Raw genomic sequence first — 19,356 nt, 5'->3', positions numbered from 1 at the left:
CAGATTGAACAGGAGCGGTGCAAGAATCGAGCAATGGGGGAGAGTGATCATATAATGTAACATAGCCAAACTATGAAAAAAAAAAAAAAAGCTGCATTAAATATTTTTAACGTGTTAAACTGGAAAAAAAAAAATCACATAATGCACTAATTTTGACAGTATTAATGCATATGTGATGCAGTCTGGGAAAACCAATCGGACGTCGCATTGGAACGTTTTTAAAATCAAAAAATAGGTTGAATGTCATTTTTGTGTCAAAATTGGGTTTTGATTAAATTATTATTCTATAACAACTTGTCTATCATCTCTGAAAATATCTTGGCAAAATCAGCTGATCAATGCAATTTCTCACCAGTCCTGTATAAACTACTGCACGCAAAGATTTTCTTCTATAACCTTTTTTATTTCACTTTCATAAGTTATTTCACTTCTACAATAATCTGACAAGTGTTTTCCTTAAAACAAGACCAACCTTAGATCTATATTCCAAAGCATTCTTGAATTACAACCATTTATGTTTGGATAGTGCATTTTCATGTCTATGCGAAAAAGGGTGTGGCAGTTATTTAAACCTGTTTTTCTCAGAATTCCGTTCCTGAAAATCAGAGCGATCAGCCGACTTCTATCTTCTTCTTTTATATGGTATATGGTGATATGTAAAATTTCACCATGTGATGGGTTTTCGCAGACTACATCACATATATATGAGTTTGATAATAATGCCAATGCATATGCCTCATACTATATTGCTAGGATTAAGCAACAAGTCTAGTCACAATTGTTTATTTACTTTTAGAGCTTGCAGATTATATTTCAAAAAGTTTTTCATGTGTTTAAATTACAAAGACTCAATATCATTATGGCCTTATATATATGGCCCATATATGTGTATATTATATATATATAATATATAAATATATATATATATATATATATAATAAAGGTGCTGGTCATATAATTAGAATATCATCAAAAAGTTGATTTATTTCACTAATTCCATTCAAAAAGTGAAACTTGTATATTATATTCATTCATCACAGACTGATATATTTCAAATGTTTATTTCTTTTAATTTTGATGATTATAACTGACAACTAAGGAAAATCCCAAATTCAGTATCTCAGAAAATTAGAATATTACTTAAGACCAATACAAAGAAAGGATTTTTAGAAATCTTGGCCAACTGAAAAGTATGAACATGAAAAGTATGAGCATGTACAGCACTCAATACTTAGTTGGGGCTCCTTTTGCCTGAATTACTGCAGCAATGCGGCGTGGCATGGAGTCGATCAGTCTGTGGCACTGCTCAGGTGTTATAAGAGCCCAGGTTGCTCTGATAGTGGCCTTCAGCTCTTCTGCATTGTTGGGTCTGGCATATCGCATCTTCCTCTTCACAATACCCCATAGATTTTCTATGGGGTTAAGGTCAGGTGAGTTTGCTGGCCAATTAAGAACAGGGATACCATGGTCCTTAAACCAGGTACTGGTAGCTTTGGCACTGTGTGCAGGTGCCAAGTCCTGTTGGAAAATGAAATCTGCATCTCCATAAAGGTGGTCAGCAGCAGGAAGCATGAAGTGCTCTAAAACTTCCTGGTATACGGCTGCGTTGACCTTGGACCTCAGAAAACACAGTGGACCAACACCAGCAGATGACATGGCACCCCAAACCATCACTGACTGTGGAAACTTTACACTGGACCTCAAGCAACGTGGATTGTGTGCCTCTCCTCTCTTCCTCCAGACTCTGGGACCCTGATTTCCAAAGGAAATGCAAAATTTACTTTCATCAGAGAACATAACTTTGGACCACTCAGCAGCAGTCCAGTCCTTTTTGTCTTTAGCCCAGGCGAGACGCTTCTGACGCTGTCTGTTGTTCAAGAGTGGCTTGACACAAGGAATGCGACAGCTGAAACCCATGTCTTGCATACGTCTGTGCGTAGTGGTTCTTGAAGCACTGACTCCAGCTGCAGTCCACTCTTTGTGAATCTCCCCCACATTTTTGAATGGGTTTTGTTTCACAATCCTCTCCAGGGTGCGGTTATCCCTATTGCTTGTACACTTTTTTCTACCACATCTTTTCCTTCCCTTTGCCTCTCTATTAATGTGCTTGGACACAGAGTTCTGTGAACAGCCAGCCTCTTTTGCAATGACCTTTTGTGTCTTGCCCTCCTTGTGCAAGGTGTCAATGGTCGTCTTTTGGACAACTGTCAAGTCAGCAGTCTTCCCCATGATTGTGTAGCCTACAGAACTAGACTGAGAGACCATTTAAAGGCCTTTGCAGGTGTTTTGAGTTAATTAGCTGATTAGAGTGTGGCACCAGGTGTCTTCAATATTGAACCTTTTCACAATATTCAAATTTTCTGAGATACTGAATTTGGGATTTTCCTTAGTTGTCAGTTATAATCATCAAAATTAAAAGAAATAAACATTTGAAATATATCAGTCTGTGTGTAATGAATGAATATAATATACAAGTTTCACTTTTTGAATGGAATTAGTGAAATAAATCAACTTTTTGATGATATTCTAATTATATGACCAGCACCTGTATATGTGTGTGTGTGTGTGTGTGTGTGGCAGTCTGCTAAGAAGAGCTAAACAACGCCAATTATGGCAATATTTAGACTACGCCACCCCAGAAATTGGCCGGGAACCCACAGGTGCACCAAGTACCACAAGCACACAGGTGCGTAGTGGCTGAAAAAGATATCAGACAACTGGACGTCCAAGTGATCCTTGTTCACTGAAATGAGATTGTCAATCAATTGGGTTAATGTTACATACAGAGCTGCAACAAATGCGTCGTCCAGTATGAGGCAGAAGAGTGGTCAAAGAGAGCAGCCTGCAGAAAGAAAAGCACAATCAAATAGTAGTAATAGATAGTAGTAATTCATATGGCTCAAGAATGATCACAAAGCTTAACAACGCCCACAAAGCCTGCTGCAACACCTCCTGGCCCCCGTGTCACTGCGAATAATGACTTGCACCACCCAGCGCACTCTATGGCATTCAAGTTAAAGGCTCACAAAGATAAACATTCTCTTAACATGTCTGCATTACTCCTCAGCCACACTCCTGAACATAAACGCCGCACCAGAAATCACATCACTTCCGAGACCCCGAATGACGTGTCAGTCACATCTCCTTTTATACCCATGAAACATACCATTTCATCCTCAATAACTAAAATGGTTGATCACACCACCACATATACAGAGTATATATATATATATATTGGCAATTAGCTACATTGGTTAAATAACAACTCTGTTCTCTTTTGAGATTACTGATTTTATATATGGTGCCTGGCTCATAGTGAATCTATAACTGTTCTTTAACTCACACTAAACAGATATGTCACTGAGTTAACAGAGTACACATCAAGATCAAATCACCTGATGAAGTTGTAGATGATTCAGAGTTTGTGAAGTTCTTCCCCAAATTCATCTGGGCTGTGAGGGACTTCACTCTGCAGCTAAACATCAATGGCCAAGATACAACAGAGGATGAATATCTAGAGTTTGCTCTGAAACTAAAACTAGGTAATACTTAAAGCCTGAAAGTTTATTTAATTAACTGCTTTATCAGACTATGCAACTAGATTATGGATATCTGCTTAGTCTTTCCCTAGCCAGGTCCAATAACTGATTTTTAGCTTCCTGTGTTTATCTACAGTGATATCCAAGGCCATTTATCATCAACATGTTTATTTTTTTGTTTGTTTGTTTTTATAAATTAGAGGCTTACAGTTTCTTTGATTTTAAAGTATTAATATTTTACACTGTGTGCATCATTTTACTGAAGGAAATCTTTGTGTTGTTCTCTTGAAGGTAACTCAAGTCAAGTGAATAAATACAACCTTCCAAGAGAGTGCATTCGTAAATATTTCCCATCATGGAAATATTTTACCTTCCCATTCCCAACCCATCCAGACAATGTCTCTTATCTGGAGACACTGGACCCAGCTGAGATTTCAAAAAAATTCTTGGAGGTCTCTGATCGTTTCTTCCAGTTTATCTTTGACCAGAGCCAAGTGAAAAATTTGAAAGATGGACACACAGTCACCGGCAGAGGTAAATCAGTAAGCCACTTAATGTTTTGGATTGTCAGTTTTGTTTTATGGTGGGCAGTGTTTCCTGTTTTTGTGCATTTTATTCACAAACATCTTCATGACTTGATGCTTGAAAAATATAAAACAGCTTCAGAAATGAAGCCTCTCTGTTAACCATATCACCTACCATTTGCTACTCTGTAAGCAGCCAGCATGCTTTTATTTTTTCCTTTTTTAATTCCTTGTTTTTGACCCCTCTGCCTCCCTAAAGTTTTGGGCCATCTTGTGAAAATGTACGTGGACACAATCTCCAGTGGGGCTGTGCCGTGTCTGGAGAATGCTGTCATCGCCATGTCAATGATTGAGAATGAAGCTGCAGTGAAGGAAGGACTTGAGGTTTACCAGAGTGGAATGGAGAAGCTCAAGGACTCCTTTCCTCTGGAACTGAATGAAATCACCTCTGAACACCAGAGTTTCAGCCTCATGGCAACACAAACTTTCATGAAACGCTCCTTCAGGGACCATGATGGGAAGTACTTGACATCTTTAGAGGTAGGTGGGAGTTTCTATACCAAATTATACCATGGTCTGTCTGAATACTTGATTCTGATTTCCTGGAAAGTGTGCAATAAAACCGTTTAACGCAAAGGTGGTGTCAGGTCAGTTTAATCACTGTTCTATATTCATGCACTGTTTTCATTGAAGTGCACACACATGTATATGTCACTCAGAGATTGTGCTGCGCACACACAGAAACATTCTGGAGCACAGAAATGTATCAAATTTTATTAATAAAATAGCTTCACTGAAACGCTACATTATATTTCTCAGCAACTAGGGGATAACATCGCTGGTTTAAACTCACTTAATAAAGAGAGACACTGAACAGATGCAGGTACGATAATATTGTGTATCGCCGATCGCACCGGCTGACAATTGAGCATATCGCCCAACACTAATTTAAATTGTTAATGCTGGAAAATGACCATAGTATAAGTGGGATAATCCATGGCTAGCTGTGCATTAAATGATTCTCAAGCACTGTGATTGGTCTGCTAGGTCAAAAAACTGGCACAGAGCACTCGGAGAAGAGTGAGCGTTTTCAACTTCCATAGGAATGAAAAACGCTCTGTTTCAGGGGACACATGCAGTCATACTGCAACAAAAGTCGTTACCTATTTGCTGCTTCTCTGCCACTTCTATTCTCTGACAACATACACGACAAGGCTGCTTCTTCTTGGGCTTATGCCTTGATACTCATCATGACCACAGACACTGCCTACTAGTGGTCTGCATGCACGTCAATGCGGACAACGACGCAGAAGTATAAATGAAAACTGATGCATAGCTTACGGCGCAGAGGCTCCGGCGTAGGTCTGACACAGAAGTATAAATCAGCCTTAAGGGACAAAGTCGTCATAGGGACTGCAGATCGTGACATTCCCATCTGAGCTCATTAAGACCCAAAATGTGAGCGGGGGAGCGGCTGCTGAAGTGAACATGGTGCAGCACAGACACCGGAGAGGCATGAAGCACTTTACGGGACCACCAAATAAGGAAAAGGGTGGTAAGAGGAAACGAGCCATAGACAGCATGCATTGTAATCACACATACAGAGAGAATAATTGCCCTGCACGTAATAAGCGTTGCACGAGATGCAATAAACTGGGACATTTTGCCACTGCATGTAAAACTGCTTCTGAGGACAGGTGGTGCATTACTCTGCCTATACAGGGCAGATCACACAAGCTCAAAATTCATACTGGGGCCGACATCACCATCATGTCTCGCTGTACATATGAGAGGGTGCCCTCCACTGGACAAAACCAGTATAAACTTGAGAAGTCCTGGGGGGAAAAGTGAGCTAAATGGGATTTTTGGGAATTTTGGGTTTTTGTTGTAGATTGGCCATTTGCTAATAATTTGCTCTGTCGAAGCACTGCTTGTAAGATGGGCCTAATACAGAGAGTGAATGAAATCACAGACTATGATGATGTCTATTGAGACATTGGCTTGCTCAAATGTGAACCAGTGAAAGTTAAACTTAAGTCAGATGCCACTCCTTATAGTCTGGCCAGCCCTCGTAGAATTCCCTTTCCCCTGTTGCCTAAGGTAGAAGAGGAGCTTAAGCGCATGCAGTCCTTAGGGATAATATAAGGCTGTAAAACGTGAGCGCTTTATTCTCCAAACATTAGAAGATATTGCCCCCAAACTCTCAGGGGCCTGTGTGTTTTCTACTCTGAACGCCTCCTTAGGGTTTTGGCAAATCCCTTTGGACCCAAGCTGCGTGAAGTTGACCACATTCATAACTCCAGTAGGACAGTTCTGTTTTAATAGACTACTATTTGGGGTTACTTCAGCACCCAAAATTTTCCAAAGAGAAATGAGTAGCCTTCTAACTGGACACAAAGGCATTGTAGTTGTCATGGATGACATACTTGTTTATGGCAAGGACCAAAACAAGCATGATGAAAATCTTGATGCTGTTGAGAACTATTTTGAGAACTATTAGTGAGTCAGGTCTGAAACTCAACCATGATAAATGTCACTTTAACAAATCTGCGCTGCAGTGTTTTGGCCACACAATCAGTCAGGAAGGAATCAAGCCTGATGCAACCAAACCTAGTCCCACTAATGTGACAGAGCTTAGTCAAATTCTGAGAATAATTAATTATTTAGGCAAATTTGTGCCAGAGCTCCAGCCAGTCACAGCTTTGCTGAAGAAGGATGCAGTTTGGCTTTGGACAGTCCACGAGCAGTCTCTGAGCAAAGTAACGTGCAAGTTAGCCACAGCTCCCACTCTCGCATATTACGATCCTGTGAAACCCACTATAGTCAGTGCAGGTGCTATTAGTTTCTGGTTAGGAACCGCCTTGCTCCAAGCTCATGGTGATGCAGTACTTGCAGTCGCATTCGGTTCCAGAACCTTGACTGAAGCAGAGTGCACATACTCCCAAATCGAAAAGGAGTGCCTGACAGGCGTGTGGGCATGCGAGCGGTTCACCCGCTACCTTCAATGCTTGGATGAATTTTGCCTGCAAACAGACCACAAACGTTTGGTCCTACTCATTAACTCCTATGATATTGATTGTGCCCCATTACGATGTCAGTAGTTACTAATGCACCTCATGCGCTTCAATGTGAAAGCAGTGCATGTCCCTGGTAAATGTTTGGTGGTGGCAGACACACTTTCTCAGAATCCTCTGAGAGGGCACTGCTGCTCAGAGATGGAGGATGAGGTGAAGGCATATGTTGAAGCAGTCGTCACATCTAAAGAGGTGTCACAATTAAAGCTGGATGTCATTCGAGAGGCCACAGAGGAAGATGCAGATCTCCAGGCAGTGATAAGCTTTCTCAGCAAGGGTTGGCCAAAGCATATACCCTTCCAGCTGAATGGCTATCATACTGCTAAGGCTTCCTTGTCTGTTGTCAATGGGCTGCTCCTGTACGAGGACAGGACCTGTCATTCCTGAGTCGATGAGGGAGGAGGTGTTAAGCCGAATTCATGAAGGCCATCAAGGTCTCTCCAAGTGCCGTCAGAGGGCAAAGATGTCAATTTGGTGGCCTGCAGTAGGTAATGACATTAACAGGAGGGTCTCAATGTACACCTTTTGTAGGGCCCACAAACCCACACAAAGGAAAGAACCTAGTGCAAAATTGCAGCAGATTTATGCGAGTTGAATGGTGAAACTTACTTGATAGTCGTAGACTATTACTTGAGTGACATCGAAATACCCCACCTTCAGACACCATCCAGGTTATCAGCAGACTGAAGTGCATGTTTGTAAGATGGAGAATTCCCAGGGAGCTTGTATCTGACAATGGCCCACAGTTCACCTCTGCTCAATTTCACTAGTTCTGTACAGGGTACGATTTTCACCACGCAACCTCAAGTCCTCGTTTCCCCCAAGCCAATGGAGCTGCAGAGAGAGCAGTTCAAACTGCAAAATGGATTCTCAGCCAACCAGACCCTCATATGGCACTGATGTGCTACCGGGCGAAGCCCAGCCCAGATAATAACAGGTTGACAAATCAGAACCAACCTGTCAATGCTTAAGGAAAATCACCAGCCTCAACCCATTGATTACAAAGCAGTGGAGTGGAAGGATAAGGCTGCAAAGGAATCCTACAAGTTCTTCTCTGCTCATGTTTTACCAGAACTCCAACCTGGGGAGAAAGTTTTTGTTAAACTGGACAGTGTGGTGCAACACCAAAAGCACCAGCTGTGGTGCTGAATAAAACATCTGAACCAAGATCTTACATGGTGCAAACACAGAATGGACTCAGTAACCGTAAACATCTGCAAGTGATGCCATTACAACCAGATGCTACTGGGTGCAGTGAACCTCAAGGAGGGAAGGATTCAGGCCCTCATAGTGCAGAAACTGAACATTTAAATACTCCTGTGGTTGCTCCTGCTGCACCTGTGAAGGCACCACCAGTTATACTTCCAGTGGAAGAGTTGTGAAAACACCAAAACATTACTTAGGCTTAAATCAGTATACAGAGACTGATTAGAGTCTTGCTTTGTTCTATTGTTCTTGTTTGGGAAAACAAAAAGATAGGAGAGGAATGAAAATAGAATGTTCTTTTTCGAGAATGTTCTTTCTCGTGACAGGTATTGGGCAGGATTAAGAGATGTAGAAATAAGGTCATACAGAATAAGGCATTAATATATGCTTTATAAGTACTAATAAAGTTTTACCTGGAAATTTTTTACCTAATAAGGTTTTACTTGATAAGTTTTACCTGGAAAATAGTGGCTCAGGGATAGAGAAATTCACTAAGAATCAAAAGGGTCCTGGTTCAAACCCTGGTGCATCCTGGCTATATGTCAAGTGCCCTTAGGTAAGACACTGAATCCCTGCTTGTTCCCAGTGGTTAGGATGGTAGCCTCCACCACTGTTAGGAGGCCACTGTTAGATAGATAATGTGCAAAAGAACTCAAACAATGAGCATTAAGCATCCTTCCTGTTTTTCTGTGTGCTGTTTTAGGAAGCCATCAGTCGTCAGTTTAATGCGTATCTCTGGGACAATGAGAAGGCTTCGGAGGCAAAATGTGAAAGTCTTATGTCAGTTCTCTCTGACCCAATGACAGAAAGAATCAATCAAGGATTTTATGCCAAACCTGGTGGTTACATTCTCTTCTGCCAGGACCTGGAGGACATTGTGAATCAGTACAATACACTGGCCTGCAAAGAAGTCAAGGTTATAAATGTTCCATTATATAGAACAATGCTATAATTATGACAATAATATTTTCAATATTATTTATTGTTAAAATGCAGCAAAGCCATAATTATACAATAACAATATTATGGTATATATTTTGAATGTAAAGTGATAGCACTAAGTGTCTTCAGTTTTTAATATTTTTTAACATCATGTTTACTCTTTCTTTGTGTATCCTCATAGATTGCTGAGGTGTTGGAGAAGTTTCTACAGGAAAAGGCTGCAGTGACCACAGCCATTCAGCAAGCTGACGATAAACTAACCGATAATGAAAGATGGATTTGTGGTAAAAGCTTTGTGTTTTCCATATAATAGACACGTTGTTTTTTTTTAATAAAATCTGCTCTTTTAAGGAAAAACAGCTAGCTATATAAAGGGGATGGGAATGATGCCCAGTGGTGTAGTGGACAGGCATGCAGGGCACGCACTTTGCTGGGTTGCGTCGATGAACATGTATTGACGATAGCCAGAGATATTATCAAAGGCATCACATTGGCGATATTAAATTTGGCATTTCCAATTAATGTAAGCCTGCTATATTCTTCTTATTATTAGGCATATTATTATTAGGTTACTTTTATTATTATATTAATATTACAATAATTTCATAGTGCATCACAACATAACTGACGCGTTGTGAGGATAATAAAAGATTAGGCTGTTACTCCTCAATGAAAATGCTTTGAAAGCATTTAGATCTATTATACAATTAATTATAGGCCTATAATTAATATTATTAACAGTTTATAATATTTCCAAACAATGAAGTCATTGATGAAAATTAAGACCAGCTTTACTTCAAGCACAGACTTTAAAAAACAACCTGTTTTCTTTTTTTTTTCACTATGTCGGCCACAAGAGAAATATTATGGGAATAAATTAAGACACGTATATACCGTTATCAGCATATGTTGAAGAAGATGCATCTCTCATTGACTAATTATTCGCACATTTTTTTCTGTCATTAATCGTGATTAAAAACATTGCGTTTTTAATATTTTTATATTGTAATAATTTCACAGTTACACTCCAAATTAACGTAGAAACAACTTAAAGACAGTATATTTCAAATATTTGTTTAATGAGATCTTTTTTATGAATGAAGGCCAGTATCACTGATACTAATACTGCTACTGATGTCTCAATGAAATTTTTTTTTTAAACATTAATGATAGACATTCAACATTACAGTATAACTGAAAGCTATCAATTTCAACATTTATTAGGCTTTCAAAAAACTTCTTAAAAACTTTTAATTTAAGTGAACTTAAAACAATCTTCACATAAACCCATTATAATAAATTATAATTATACAAGTTGTCAAACACTTTACAAAATTAAATAAAGATTATTCCTTATTAAAGCTACAATTTTCTCTCTTACCCTTGTTCGATTAACATTAATGACAGACATCACGGAAACTGGTTTATTAGGCTGCTGTCACTTTAAGAGCTGCCGCTGCCGAACATGATGCAGATCTGATGCGCATCTCATTTTCTCACAACTCTTTATGTTCATTTAAGACATTATTTAACTTAATTTAAGACTGCTCTTATGAGGATACTCGACAAAACAGCCATTTTGGCATAATTCTGTGTTATTGTTTATTCAAGCGTGAAAGAGAACTTGATACTGGCACGTCTTTCTGTGCTTCATGTGTTACACAGACACGACATTCAGCGCTTTCTTGTTTGTCTTGTCGAGCTTGAATGGTTTAAAGCATTTTCATGAATAAGAGCGTGATCATATAATGTAACACTAGCCAAAGGATGACAGAAAATGGATGCTGTGTTAATTTCATTAAATATTTTTAAAGTGTTAAATTGGGCAAAATTAATCGCATGCGTTAATGTGCTAATTACACTGTAGAGTTAGACATAAATCTATGTTGGATTTGTCTCCTTCATTGGACTCTTGTCTCTTCTCCATCTTATATATTTCCTTCAACCACTTCTTTTTTGCTGACCAGAGGAGAAAGAGAGGGCAGTCCTTCTGGAACAGGCAAATAAAGCCCAGGAACAGAAACAGCGTCAACTGGAGGAGAAGATGAAGACTGAACAATGGAATAATGAACAGAGGGTGAAACAGGTCACACAAAGGATGGAAGAGGAGATGTCCCGCCAACAACAGGAGACAAAGCGTGCAATGGAGAGTAAACTGAGAGAGCAGGCTGCCCTGATGCAGAATGGCTTTCAGGAGAAAGCTGACAGGATGGCCTGGGAGATAGACGAGTTGAAGAGAAAGAACGCAGAGGTAGAGGTGACAATGTCGAGAAATTATGCACAAATGATAGCAGATCAGCAGCGAAGAAATGAACAGAACATGGAAGTGCTGAGGCAGCAACACATACAGCAGATGCAAGAAATTAATAGCAGACCCAGACCCACATCTCAATCCTCCTGTTCTATACTGTGAAATGTGCTGAAAGATGTAGTTCACTGCTTTTATTCATAAGTACTATAATCTTACCGAATTTGATGTGACTTTTTGTTGTTTTAAAATCATAGCTACAAACTTATGTTATATCACAGCTGTTTCAAGTTCTGCATTTTGTCAATTCAGTATGGTAATGTCTGATCACCGATTTATCTAAATTACATGGGCTGGTGGGATGATTTTGGAATGATTTAGAATCTGACAGAAACATATCTGATAGAAATAACATTGTAACCACTGTCTAAATGATTATATTCTTTTTTCTTTTCTTTTTTTTTTTAGCTTTGATAAACATCAGATTTATTAGATTTCAACCAATTTGAATTAGTAGGGAAAACTTCATAGGCTGAATGTCATAGGGTGTTTTCACACTTTTCAGGGGTCTGAGTGTGGTTTGCGTGATTTTTGGCCAATATGTGTACACTCCAAACGATCTCAGACTCGCTTTCAGCTAACGTTTAACGTTCTGTTTTTAGTACGTTTAGCTAAAAATGTCCACTGTGAACACAAATCAGTCTGGGCTCACTTGATTTTTCCATTCATGAATTCCAATGTAGTTTGGTCATCAGATGCCTCCGTACAACCGTACACTTGTTTATTGTCATTTCAACCGCTTCCAAACTGTGTGAGATAGACACGGCTGCATGCCTTGCCAGTTTAAAATTTTTGATATCCACCTTATTCTGACTCCTAATGGCGCTTTGTGCAAATTATGGGTGTAACTTCCATTAAGCTGTAAACAATCAGAAAAAACTTGCTGTATGATTGCAATATGTTTTTGTTGTTGTTGACATTATTCTACTCACCCTTCAACCATTGAACATTAAAAGGACATTTAAAAGTATAAAAGCATAAGGTACTTTCAACAGACCATGAATAACCCCAAAAGTGTGATTTTTTCCACAGCAATAACGGACGGGATAAATATCACTGTCGTAACATATATCTGTATTATGCAACATATGTTGCTTGCTGATCTGCAAATCAGTATGTGAATTCATCCAATTAGAGTTGCACACTTGTAGAATTTTTTTCTTACACGTTTTTTTTTTTCTTGGATATTTTTCTAGCACAAACACAAGTACATAAATACAACTGCTTGAATCTGCTGCGACGAGTCTCAAACACTGTTTTTCGCTTTAAAGTGACAAGTTTTGCGCACTTTCCCTTTTGCGCCATGTATCTATGGAAATGTGGAGCAAAAGTGAGCTGTGCATCTGTAGAGGCAGCGGCGGGCACTGTTCTGAGATCGGAGAATTTCGGCTAATCAGAAGAGCTAGTTGGGGTCGTTGGTATGGAAGCCCGTTTCTGCCACAGTTAAGTGAAAAATATGATTCTTTATCGTAATAATGACTTATTTTCTCTTAATAATGAGAAACTTCTACGCATGCTCAAAGCAGCGGAGCAGACGGGCGTGAACACTGAACCGGACTGTTCTAAAAAGCAACAGTATGAACACAAAGAGGTCTGAGACTACATTCCTACTTTAGTGGACCAAAAAAGGATCCAAATCCTCTTTCAGGGACAGGGACAGTGTGAACGCAAACAGAACTTTTGGTTCACTTCCAATTAAAGGAGTCTGAATTGAGTTATTTTAAAGAGGACTCGTGTTTTCACATATAGTTTGTTTGAAAAGAACCAAACCCAGTTCACTTAAAGTGAACCAGAAAGGGAACCAACTGAAAGAGACCTCAGTGTTGTGGTGTTCAAAATATAGTCAGGGTTTCCACGGGGGCCTTAAGAGGTCTAAAAAAATTAGTCTTACATTTGCTTTAGTATTGTGATCTAGGTCTAAAATAATTTTAAACAGGTCTTAATTTTCTTGTGTCCATGTAACGCTAGCTATAATGCTCATTGAAATGCTCCTGCAGTGCTTTAGATATATATATTTTTTTGATTCCATGGTTTAGTTCTTTCTTTTGCTAGTCCAAATATAATTCGCTCTATTACAACTACAAATGAGACCAACATGCAACTTATATTGCAGCCAATCAGCTTTCGTGTTTGGTCCCCAGGCCAAAACTGGTCCACACACTGAAAACGGACACAAGCAGTTTCCTCAGGCCCAGATCACTGTAAGACAGATCCGGCTGTGAGTTGCAGCGGAGTTGACGGTGTTTGCAGCGGAGATCGTCCTAAGAGAGAGAACTTCCTGCCTCAGCTGTCTGCAGTCATCCCTGTGCTCTTCAGCACATCTGAAAGAGCTTTTTATCTCTAAAAAAACACTACGTCTTTTTAAAGATGTCATTCTGCCTGTGTGTTTCTGGGTGTGGTCGTTTTCTACATTGCCTCTGTCATGGAAATTCCCAATACTAATCTGACTTCACCACTGACAATTCGAACAACCTCCAGTTGTCAATATAATAAATACAATACTACAGTACCAATACAATACTACAGTACCTTTGGGGTAATTCCCATCCCGAATATAATACAATACAATACTACAATACCAATACAGTACTACAGTACCTTCAGGGTAATTCCCATCCTGAATATAATACAATATAATATTACAGTATCTCAAGGTAATTCCCTTCTCGAATACTTCTAATATATTTCCAATACTTCGAGGTAATTCCCTTCCCGAAGTAAGGTGACGCTGTCCCGTCAAGAAGCTACTATCACTACCTCAATCACACATAAGCACACAGGTCTGTAGCATCTGTACACTCACACCGTCCTTCTCAGGTGTATGCTGGTCCGACACAGAGCCTCACCCCGAGGGTGACTCTATAGTCTTCCAACACTATCACTGTCTCTGCTGTGGTCTTTTGAGTGTAGAATCTTTAGTACTTCTATTCCTCAGCTGCGCAGCATATACCTGACACAACTTCCAAGTTGCACTTTGCAGTCATTGCTATAGACAGTATGTGTATAAATACATAAAATCAAAATTAATGTTATTTATGCTTGCATGGAGGTTAGTTATTAAATACGCCTCACCACTAGGGGTGCTACGACTTATGTGTGTGGCTGTGTTGATGACATGGTTTATGGTTGGTAAGAAGATGAAAGTGTTATTCAAATAAGTCATAGCTATTGGCGCAGTATAGTTTGAAGTTGGGTAACGTTAAATTGAGAAACAAGTAAGTAGTTTTGGGTGGGGGATCTGTAATGGTGGGTTTTTTAATGAAGGGATAGTTCACTTGCATGGAAAGGGCGAGGTTTATGACCTGTACTGCATCCAGCCAACAGGGGGCGATCAAAGAGCCCGTAGCTTCACTTTTCAGGACATATGAGGCACACCCGGGTAAAACACGCTGTAGAAGCCATAGAGTTACTAATGTTGTTCCTCTATGGCTGCGTTCGAAACCGCATACTCACTGAGTAGGTTTTTAATTTCAGTAAGTACTTACTTAACGAGCGCTAAAAGAGTAGGTACTATATAGCCAAATCTCGTTGAGTATGAATGCGATCCGGACATCATTTGCCATGTTGGCATTATCACAAGTGCAACAACTTAAAAGATATGAGTGACAGGTTTAATTCATCTATCTGTAAATATCTTGATATTGATTAAACTTGCTTATTTTGTGGTCTTGTTGAAGAAACAGCTGCCCATGTATTTTGTGATTGTAGTATAACCAATACTTTACAAAGCTCAATTTGCCGGCTTTAGCTAGCTTGTAGTCTCAATATGTATATACATATACATATATATAGCTCAAATTGAGTAAAGAGCGTTTTTTACAACTTACCAGATTGTCCGACCCCCTCACTCACTTTCTTCCAAGCAAGATCCTTTTTATTCCTGTTTCTATAAAAGTATGAAGATGTATCATACAGCGACGATGATTTTGACCTCCATTGTTGTTTCGGATTTCTGCCTCCTCTCGCTACGTCGTAATCACGTCACTACTAGAGCAAGCTCCTGATTGGTTAACGCGGCGCGAATTTTCGCCAAAGTTCAGATTTTTCAACTCGCACGATTCGCATCACGTGTTACGCACGTCAAACGCCCGAAACGCTCTATTCGCGTCTTTGCATTGACTTAACATATAAATCACTTGCGCTTAAAGCTGCGTTCACACCGAACGCAAATCAGGCGTCAGATGCATCTAGTTGGACGCTTGAACATTTTGAGTTTACTCGCTTCATTCGCGCGTGAAATTTACTTCACAACAGACGCAAATTTGCGTCATGAGAGGGGATCTCCCGCTCCTTTATGTGTCCCAGACTCTTCCACTTCTTTCTGCACACTTCTTCTGAATAAACAACTCGTCAGCGGGAAAATAGTAAATTACAGCGAATAAGATCAATTTGCCAGCTTTAGCTAGCTTGTAGGCTCAATATGTATATATATAGCTCAAATTGAGTAAAGACCGTTTTTTATAACTTACCAGATTGTCTGACCCCCTCACTCACTTTCTTTCAAGCAAGATCCTATTTTTTTCCTGTTTCTATAAAAGTATGAAGATGTACAGCGACGATGATTTTGTCCTCCAATGTTGCTTCGGATTTCTGCCTCAGCTCGCTACGTCACGTCACTACTAGAGCAAGCTCCTGATTGGTTAACGCGGCGCGAATTTTCGCCAAAGTTCAGATTTTTCAACTCGGGCGTCTAGGGCGTCAGACGCGTGAACGCTCAATTCGTGCGTCAACGGCCGATTCGCACCGCAGGACGTCTAGACGCGCGTTTACATTGACTTAACATGTAAATCAGACGCCCCAGACGCATTCGGTGTGAACGCAGCATAACGCTTCATTCGCGTCTGGTGTGAATGCTTTTTGCTTTTTTTCTGTGTATATAATACCCATGATATTTATGTTTTTTTAATCATTATTATTGTTCATCGATAAAGATACAATCATGGTACATACCCTGATCATGTTCCGCGATTAATCAAAAAAAAGATACGAGTGACAGGTGTACTAACACCTCATAGCATCAGTAACTCCACAACCTTTCCTAGTGCGGTTTTCCTCAGCGTCGGGCAGAAGACTGTTGATTTTATACTCTAAATATTTAAGTATAAACTACTTAAAAATTAAGATTACCCCAGAATGAATTGCATTGCTAGCCCACCCCAACACTTACACACAATAATAATGATAAATGCTGACCAATACTTAATTATATTACTTTTTTTTTACTGAAAATTATTTGTTTTAGTAAAACAAGCAACTGTAATGTTTTGTCATATGACATAGCTATGCATGAATACACACTAGACAAATACAGCTGATGTGAATACATCTAAATTTACAGTCAAGCAATGAATTAATGCATGAATTAATAGAATAATTATATTTTATTTACTGGCAACAATAAGAAATGTGAATAAATAAGTAAAAGAATGAATAAAAGTAACCATCACAATAAATAAATACATATACAACTCAACAACACATGAAACAAAGCTTTATTTAAACTTATTGTTCTAACAATCACCTATTTACAGTCCTGCTGCCATCTCAACACAGCTGTGCCAATTCTGCAGCTTTATTTTGATGAAGCAGCTGACCACCGTGAACACCTTCACCTGTCTTTGCCATCATGTCCCTCACTGCTGCTCTTCTCAATGTTGACATTGTTGATCCAGAGGATGAGGAAGATGATGATGATGGACCCCTGAACCAAGAGTGGAATAAGATGTGCGGGACAATCTGGCTGCTGCTGTGTCTGTTGCAAACATTTGTGTGCTCTCCATCAGCATGACTACCTGTAAAACATTTAAACAGATTTAAACGTTTTGAAATTCATGTCAGCATTCTGTTTCTTGCCATATTTAATTTAATATTTTTTACAATTACATCCTAATTTCTGTTGTAGCTTCATTACTTTTGTGGTGTAGTGAGCTAAACCACTGAGCTGGTCAGCAGAAGGTTGCTGGTTCGATCTCCGCAGCGTCTCCACCAGCGTGTCCTTGATCAAGACACTTTACTCCAGGTTATTCCAGCGGGATCATCCCTGTAATAAGAGCACTGTAAGTCACTTTGGATAAAAACATCTGCCAAATGTACAAATGTAAATGTGATTTTTGTAAATCCTTTTTTGGGCACAAACGCTAATTAAAGCTGCTTATTTCTTAAAGTTTACTTTTTCAAAGTACTACTATAATATAAATGCATACATACATTTCATACAATTTCTATTTGGGGGCATAAAGGGTTAGTTCACCCAAACATATAAATTCAGTCATTATTTACGCACCTTCACGCTGTTCAATCCCTGTGTTTGATTGTTTAACACAAAATGTGATTTTGGTCAAGTTTGTCCTGCTGGTTTCTGTTCATACAATATTAGTCAATGGAGCCTGACTTCCAGAAGATTCATGACATTATTTGATGATGCTTTTGAAGCTCCATTGAATGAACAGAAACCAGCAGAACAAACTTGACCAAAATCACATCCTCAATCTTTTGGTCTTTTTCTACATGCTCTCGCTGGCTCTGGGCTCACTGAGGATGAAGAGACCACAGCAACATCAGTCCAGATGAGGCAGTAAGGGCAGGAGGAGTGATGGAGGGTCTCATCCATGGCTCTACACCATTTCCAGGATCTGCTGTGGCTCTCAGTGCTCACACCAGTCTGAGGACATTTCACATCCTACAAAAATGCACAAACATAATACAACTGCAATCATTTTAACAGCACAAAGTCATTTGATTTCTGTATTAGAAGTAATAAAATTATCTTACTTCATATTTTTGTTTCAGGTTTTCCCTTTTTTCCCCACAAATGCCGCCATCACCGTTCCTTGCAGGTCCTGCTCCACCACAAAAGCTCTGCAGCAAATGTACAGACATCAAGAATCAGAAAAGTGATGTGCTCATCATCTGCAATACTTATCGATAATTTTCCTGTCAGATGTTAAATAAACGTTTAGTAAGCGACTTTATGATGTATATAGTTTACAATTTATGTAAATCCACTTATGTGTGCTTCCTGAAGCTCTCCTGTTAGCTGTACACAATAAAACATGTTTTTACAGTAAAATCACAACTATACTATAGCGTCTTTACACCTCCAACAGTTTACTCTACAGTAGTTCAACAAATGCGATTTTAACACAAGAAACCGTGTTTACTCACATTCACAAACACCCGCGTCACTTTTCTCCTCCGAGTTTGATTATGGGGCATCCTTTCCCGTTGCCTCCTGGGAAAGATGGGATAAAAAAGTATCTGACAACAAAGAGCTTAGAACCCAAGAGGCGACACTTTGATACTTTTTGGGTAACAGCCACTAGATGGCGCTCCGGTAGCGCGGCCGCCATTATGGGGTGAAAATACTAACTGGACCATCGTATCCTTCACATCTTACGCACCCAAAATCGGCAAATTTCACTGCCAAATCAGAAGCGCAATAGAACAGTTTTTTTAAATTAAGTCACCAGTAAATTTTATGGCACCTACAGTAAATGTTGTAATGTCTTGTTATATATATTTTATTTTACCAGTTGTGGAATCCAACCATTCATCCATCTGAGGTAACGTAGTTAGCCTACTTTACTGAGTATTTCCATTTTATGCAACACATTTATTAATAGTAAATTAATAATTAATACATTTAAGATCATCATGTTTGCAGCAAACAATATATTTCAGACCTAGTGGAGTAATAGTAATAATATCTAGGTCTGAATTGAAATAGGCTATATACACTTTTGGACACTTTTACTTCAACGGAC

At 39.2% G+C, this 19,356-nt stretch overlaps 1 protein-coding gene and 1 long non-coding RNA gene across 9 annotated transcripts in view; one reads left to right on the top strand and one right to left on the bottom strand.

The window, feature by feature from the left end:
• LOC127511094 (guanylate-binding protein 1-like) overlaps positions 1 to 19,356 on the top strand; it is a 290,795-nt gene that overhangs the window by 134,380 nt on the left and 137,059 nt on the right. The window contains exons 8-10 of one of the 8 annotated variants that reach the window (XM_051891600.1): positions 9,047 to 9,259; positions 9,467 to 9,569; positions 11,253 to 12,025. The exons of 4 other annotated variants lie outside the window; for them this stretch is intronic. In XM_051891600.1, the coding sequence (XP_051747560.1) occupies positions 9,047 to 9,259; positions 9,467 to 9,569; positions 11,253 to 11,698 (762 nt within the window). In that variant the 3' untranslated portion in view covers positions 11,699 to 12,025. Of the gene's footprint in view, positions 1 to 9,046; positions 9,260 to 9,466; positions 9,570 to 11,252; positions 12,026 to 19,356 lie in introns of those variants that run through there. 3 more of the 8 variants (XM_051891602.1, XM_051891607.1, XM_051891599.1) reach the window with 3 other exon arrangements.
• LOC127511278 (uncharacterized) lies at positions 17,068 to 19,035 on the bottom strand. Its single transcript, XR_007929957.1, has 5 exons — positions 18,758 to 19,035; positions 18,365 to 18,451; positions 17,877 to 18,272; positions 17,505 to 17,633; positions 17,068 to 17,385 (listed from the first exon to the last, which is right to left on the bottom strand). It is a non-coding gene; the product is annotated as an uncharacterized LOC127511278 (long non-coding RNA).

This window comes from Ctenopharyngodon idella, chromosome 4, assembly GCF_019924925.1.
Source record: "Ctenopharyngodon idella isolate HZGC_01 chromosome 4, HZGC01, whole genome shotgun sequence".
Classification (NCBI taxonomy): Eukaryota; Metazoa; Chordata; class Actinopteri; order Cypriniformes; family Xenocyprididae; genus Ctenopharyngodon; species Ctenopharyngodon idella.
The sequence above is the reverse complement of the archived record's forward strand: the minus strand, read 5'-3'. Positions and strand labels throughout refer to the sequence as shown.